General features: G+C 32.6%; 1 protein-coding gene across 1 annotated transcript; it reads right to left on the bottom strand.

The window, feature by feature from the left end:
* Positions 1-478: 478 nt before the first annotated feature.
* Positions 479-4,638, bottom strand: LOC149567325 (uncharacterized). Its single transcript, XM_089820498.1, has 3 exons — positions 3,497-4,638; positions 1,620-2,098; positions 479-1,419 (listed from the first exon to the last, which is right to left on the bottom strand). Exons 1-3 carry the CDS (start codon positions 3,954-3,956, stop codon positions 571-573), a joined length of 1,788 nt encoding a protein of 595 aa, XP_089676624.1. The 5' UTR covers positions 3,957-4,638; the 3' UTR covers positions 479-570.
* Positions 4,639-6,811: the final 2,173 nt, after the last annotated feature.

Here is a 6,811-nt window from a genome sequence, read left to right as displayed (position 1 = left end):
TGTAATATCTTATCATAAATAATATTATTCTTCTTGCAATATTTGTGAGTTTATAATGAAACTTGTTTAAAAAAATACTATTTATTATATTGAGATGTAATAGTGATATCATATCAGTGTATCCTATTGCGCAACATATTTTCTTATTTAAATGTTCAATATCCAATTAAGAAAATTATCAATAAATAACAATATTCTTCATAAAATATGATAAAATTAGGTCATTCATGGCATGTATGATGGCCAAGTTATGAGAGTATTGGTGGTATTACCAGCAAAGTTCAAATCTTTGATATTGTTACTGTCTTGGATTTTCATACCATTATCAATTAAAGTATAACACTATGTCCCTTGTTTTTGGCCTCACTTATCCTAATTGAGACTAATTATCATAATACTGATTTTTTTAAATAAAATTAATAGATATATACATCTACTATTTATTTTTTATTTGTTAATAGAGAAGTTTATTCCAATATAACAACACATCAAATATGCAAATATATAAATCTTTCACACAAATAACAGCTATCCTTATTTTTTAAGATACCTCATCATACCATCAACATTTTAGAGGTATCTCATAATATAAACAAAAGTGATAGTGAGGATAATGGCTACAACCGGAAGTGTGAAAATGAGAACTTGCTTGAGTTGTCTTTTAAGTCGAGCTTGTCGTTCATTGGTTGCATTGAAGTTATATTCAATAATCCATGCCAATGATAGGAACACAACTGCAAGTGATGGTGCTACATATGCTGTAAAAATCTCACCAATGAAGATTAATCGATACTCTCGATATTCCCTGGCTTGATGGGAACCCTTATTTTTCTGTTTTTCTAAATGGCGTGGTACTGTGACAAGAATGGTTGCACTTAAGAAAGCAAGGCATGTAGAGACTATGGAGGTTCCCAAGCTTAGCATAGATAACATGGCCAGTGCTGATCGATCTGCAACAAGCCTTGTATGTAGTCTTTCTCGAAAAATCCAAGCAATCACCACAGTCATAGATGCAAAGAAAGCCACGCAATCTGAGAATAGAAACACTTTAAAGATGGTTTCTAACGACATCCTAGCAATACCTTCATGTCCTGTTCCACCTGGTATTTGAAATATAGCTGTAAATGTTATTGTAGCAATTAGTGATGCTACCAATGTGTCCACATCAAATACTTTGCCTTCCACTTCATGATCGTTTTGATCAGTGATCTTATGACAATATTCCCTATGTGGTAACTTAGGGTTAGATTCAAAAATAAAACTCTGAGTGGCACCAACATCTTCTAGAATCCTTACAATCTCACTATAATCTAGCTTGTTTTGAGATGCTTCTGCTACTGCAATATCAAGTGGACTTTGGCCTTCATTATTTTTGGCATTCAAATTTGCATTCGAAGTGAATACTATGTATTCCACAAGCTGCAAACAAATAGATACCTTAATAAATATGATAAACTATTTTCATGGAAAAAGTGCATACCCATGCATAAAACATCAAATATTGAAAAAAAAATCTGGTTTCATTAAGGTTAATAGTGTGTAAATAAAGAAATATCATTTTTTTAAAATTTTAAATTTATAATATTGAAGTATGAAGAGAATGAACGGATAAGCCTAACCTCAGTGTTCACTGCATTCTTGACTGCCATATGTAAAGCTGTGTTTCCATGGATGTCATAGTCATAGCTCAATAATTTTGCATTTCTTTCTTCATCGTTTTCAGAAGTAAGCCTTTGCACTATGTCAAATTGATTATATTCCACAGCAAAATGCACAACAGTTTTAAGAGAGGTGCTTCTGATTTCAACAGAGTCTGGCATTACTCTAATGAATTCATCAATAATATTGATAAATCCTTTCATTACTGCTATGTGAATTGCACACCTTCCAAGATTATCAGCCTTTGTCATTAAGCTTCGAGGAGAACAATAACAACCACAATGGAATGGAATGTTTAAAATCTCATGCACTATGTTGACATGGCCTCCATGAACTGCAGCATGTAGTGGAGTCACACCATTTTCATCCTTAATAATTAATATATTCTGAATTGCATTGAAGCAACTGGATTTCTCATTTAATATCAACTTCACCACATCTGCACTCCATAGATCAATAATTAACTCAATATTACATGAAATTTTAAAATCATATTCATTCGTAAAACTTTCCAATATTTAGAAATAAAAAATCATTTAATACTGAAGAGAAAATAATTAAATATAACAACAGATAAGTTATAAATGTATATGAATAAGTTATATTATAGTTGGGTGTATTATTTTTAATATATAGGTTATTTATTTCAATCTTTTAATTGCATTAAAGATAAGAGTCTAAATTTTGATTTGTTCAAATAGCTTCTCTAAAATTACACTTGCAAAGGGGAGGGTGCTTTCAGATGAATCATCTAAACAAGTCAAAGTTTCAGATGAGCTTCCTACACAAACGGAAGCTTAGATTGATAAGCCCTACCAAAGATGGGAGAGAGCTTTCAAATGAGCTGCCTAAGTAAGTGAAAACTTAGATTGGTGGGCTCTACCAGAGAAAAGAGAGTGCTTTTAGATGAGCCATTGAAGCAGATGAAAACTTATACTGACAGGCCTTGCCAGAGAAGCAAGAGAACTTTCAGAGGAACCATCCAAGAAAATCAAAACCTAGCCCTAGAGTGACAGTCTTACCAAAGAAGTGACAGAACTTTCAGATGAGACATCTAAGCAATTCAAAACTTAAACTGATATGACTACCAAAGAATCAAGAGAGTTTTCAAATGAGTCACCTATGCAAGTGGAAACTTAAGACTAATGGGCCCTGCTGGAGAAGTGAGAGTGCTTTCAGATGAGCCACCTAAGCAAGTGAAAACTTTGACTGATGGACACTGCCAGAAAAGTGAGATAGCTTTCAAATGAGCCACCTAAGCAAGTGAAAATTTAGACTAATGGATTACAGACCTATCAGAGAAGTGAGATAGCTTCCAAATGAACCGCCTAAATAAGTCAAAACTTGGACAGTTTGAATCTACTAAAAGAAGTGAGAGAGCTTTCATATGAATTATCTAAACAAGTGAAATCTAGACTGACAGATCTTACTAGAGAATAGAGAATAAAAAGTGCTTTTAGATAAACCACCTAAACAAGAGAATACTTCGGATCTACATAAACCACTTAATCCAGTAAAAACTTAAACTGATGGATCCTAATAAGAACGCTTTCGGTCTAAACCATTACAAGCTTGGAATAGCTAGTACTAGAAAAGTAGAAATACTTTCAGAAAAACTACATCAACAACTCAAAACTTAATTTATACGCCTTCTCACATAAACAACAAAAATAAAGCATTTCAATCAAACATACGAATCATTTATATAAATCCTTGACACATTCCAATCAACATTACCAATCATTATTCATATAGATCCTCTACATAAGCAACAAATCCACAAACCATTGCTTAAATTGAATCTCTATCAGCCTAGAGAGAAGGCTAGAAAAATTACCCAGATGCCCTGCATAAGCTGCAACATTAATGCATGTCTGGCGGTCATCCCTTGGCCAGAAAACCAGAAACAGGGGCGTGGCTGCCAACAAGAGCCTCGCAGCTCTCACATGACCGTACTCTGAAGCAATTATCAACGCCGTCTCTCCATACTGATTGCGCCTGTACACTGCACTTTGCTTAAATTGAAGCAGAATTCTCACGACCTCTGGATTGCCCTTCTTAGCAGCTTCATGGAGGGGAGTATTCTTATCATAATTCCGAGCTCCTGCAATGCAACATCCTCTTGCATTCTTCAGAATCCATTGAACCACCTCCAAATGCCCTTCCCTTGCGGCAATGTGCAGAGCAGTGTTGCCTTCAAATGTAACTTCGCCCCTCCCAATTGGGTTTTCTCTGTGGAGGGTTTGAAGGGTTTTCAGATCGCCCTTTTTGGCGGCAATGAAAAGATCGGGACGCATCCTTGCTTTCAACACTAAATCGCTCTCTTAACTTCATATTTATGGATCTGACTTTTCCCATTTATAATAACTATGATATCTGCCCTGTCCACAAAACTGCCCAGAAGAATCGCTGATAAATCAAAGTGCAGTAAAAGCAAAAGAAAAAGAAAAATGCCCTGCTCTTCGATTATTCTCTTGCTTTACAACTGATGATTGGACCTTCAGAGACTCTTAACAGACTCCTAATTCATGTGTTTGCCTTTTTTTATTCCCTCTTTCTTAACTTCTATATGCTTCTGTCCTTTCAGTCGCCCTAATGGGCAACCAACTGTATTACATTCTTTCCTTCTGGATAATTTAATCATCATCTTTATTAAATGTTCTTCTCGTTGAAGATGAGTTAGGGTTTTATGAAAGGTTGAAGCACTGGGGTAGAAAAAGCAGAGGAAGAGTGTAGCATTGGAGTCCAAAACAAGTATATGGTCAAGGATGGATAGTGGAATATGCAATAGTAGAATGAGTTTAGTTACTGGGAGCAAGTTGTGTTTGTGAAGTTTCAAATGATCAGAAACAATCACGAGTTGTGTTTGTGAAGGAGGCAGTTGAATTCAGTGCAAAACAAGAAAGAATCCAAAAAAAATCTGCACTTTCTTCTTGATCTTTGGAACTTCTCTCTTTTCTGATAAAATATTACAAATTTATCAAATAAAGAAAATCTTCTTTTAAATATAAATGAATATTTCTTCTTAAAAGTTAAATAAATTCTTGGACACTGGAAAGTAATTTGAAATCTAAATTATATTTCCTTAAGTCTTATCTTTAGGATTTTTTAGACATAAATAAAAACTTGTATACTTGTTTTATTTGTAATAATTTGAATTAATGCTCTCTTCTTATTCATATGTACAAACATTCTTATTGAGTCGTTCTTTTTCAAAGTTTTTCCCCTCTAATAACAAGAATTTGGAGTTGGCATAGGATCTACTTTAGGTAAACTAAGAGACTAATCCAAGCAAACTAATGACACCTAAGAAATCTATTGTAATGGACCAAAAGAAATCTTATTATAGAATATAGAGATGTATTATATCTTGTTTCAAAGTTCAAAATAAAAGTTAAAAGAAAAGGTTCTTAATGTTGGTCCACATTTGATGTAACTTTGCCATGACAAGTTCTAATGAAAGGAAATAGTATAAACTATATTTTTTCATGTTACCTTTGTAAGAGCAAACCATGTGTAAACTCAGAGAATAATGATCATTTACCTTCTTAAAGCATACAACAATATAAGGATGAAACAACAATTTATATAAATTGACAGCTTAGATTGATCTAGGAGCAAAAATACCACAACTCTCTTAGCAATACTAGCTCAACTAGCAACCACCATTACAAATCTGGAAGCTATATATCTCTTGGCTCATCTTGGCACACAAATCCATTTTACAGTAGTACCAACCTCTATGGTTGACTTCCATGTTATAAACCATCTAATTTGAAAACTATAATACAACAATGAGTCATCCTCACGTTGGAAGCAATGTTAATGCAAAATGGAAAGCACACATTCCATGGTAGAGATCGGTAACACATGTGCTAAAGATTTGAAACCCTATAGTTGCAAGCAAAACAAGGTATGCAAATTATGCAAACATGTTCTTCAAACATTTGGATAACATTTCCCAACTCACACATGGTCATGCAAAAAGCCAAATAGATCTCCAATAGTCACTGAGTGGCCTCAATATTTGCAAAAGAAAACCATCAAGCTCAAGATATCCATGTGCACCCTTATCAACATAAGACTTCTGAAATTAGGCTTCTAACTCAGAAAAAATGATGTATTATCATCATCCTTTGTTTTTAATCTAGTAAGGTCATAAACTATTTTGAATCTTGATGATAAGAATAACACAACAATTTAACTATTATAACATACCAATATCCCTATTATTATCATTATCAATTGCCAAATATTATTTTGTTAATAGTAATTTCATTAATATATTTATCCATTGAAAGAGTTTAGTTGGTTTAATCAAAGATAATATCATTAGTAGTATAAGCATTGAAAGTTACCTTAGTGGTGGTAAACTTCTAATCTTATTACTTTCTCTTGTGAGCTAACCTACTCATTATTTATTATATTAGTTCATTCATACTATGTTAGCAATAATAGTATCATGATCGTAATCAATTATTCAGTTTTCATGACTCACATTTCTTAAGCATACACTTATAATAGTGAGAACTTTTGTTTGTGATAGAATATTCAAGAGGAGTTAACATTTTTAAATAGATTCATGTTTTTGAAATTATCATGGGTCTAATAAGAAAGAAAATTCTCAATGTTAATATTTAAAATTATATATGCATCAAATAAGATAAATATTGAATAAAACTAGGGGAACTAGGTGGATTTCTAGACATCAAATCTCGAGCAATTGTATGCTTACCCTAATTTATGAACAATTTAGATGATGTTTTATTGAGTTATTCTAATATAATTTTTATTAACTATTACTTGTATGGGTTGAATTGTGTATATGTGAAATGGTGGGAATTGGGGTCTATAATTGAGAAGTGCAAACTAAGAACCATTTCTAACTATAATTTTATTAGGGAATGATTAGTTAAGTTCAACTTTAATTTTCAAGAGAGATGAGAAATGTTGATTAGTTATATTTCTTTTGACTGATTTGATATGATTAGATATGATTTGACATGAAGATGCAAGAACTAGTTAAAATGATGTATAATTGACTAGACAAATGTTATAAATAGACAAATATAAAACATGAAAGCAAAGAAATAAGTATAGATATAAAATTGAGATGTAAAATAGAATCAATCACTCAAATTTACACTCAAAA

This window comes from Cupressus sempervirens, chromosome 3 (assembly GCF_028749045.1).
Source record: "Cupressus sempervirens isolate cs-2001-9-10 chromosome 3, ASM2874904v1, whole genome shotgun sequence".
Classification (NCBI taxonomy): domain Eukaryota; kingdom Viridiplantae; phylum Streptophyta; class Pinopsida; order Cupressales; family Cupressaceae; genus Cupressus; species Cupressus sempervirens.
The sequence above is the reverse complement of the archived record's forward strand: the minus strand, read 5'-3'. Positions and strand labels throughout refer to the sequence as shown.

Coding starts and splice junctions, on each gene's coding strand:
- LOC149567325 (XM_089820498.1), bottom strand. CDS start 3,956: ATGCGTCCCGATCTTTTCATTGCCGCCAAAAAGGGCGATCTGAAAACC. Junction 2,099..3,496: donor AGCTTATGCAGGGCATCTGG/GTAATTTTTCTA, acceptor TATGGAGTGCAG/ATGTGGTGAAGTTGATATTA. Junction 1,420..1,619: donor AGAATGCAGTGAACACTGAG/GTTAGGCTTATC, acceptor ATTTGTTTGCAG/CTTGTGGAATACATAGTATT.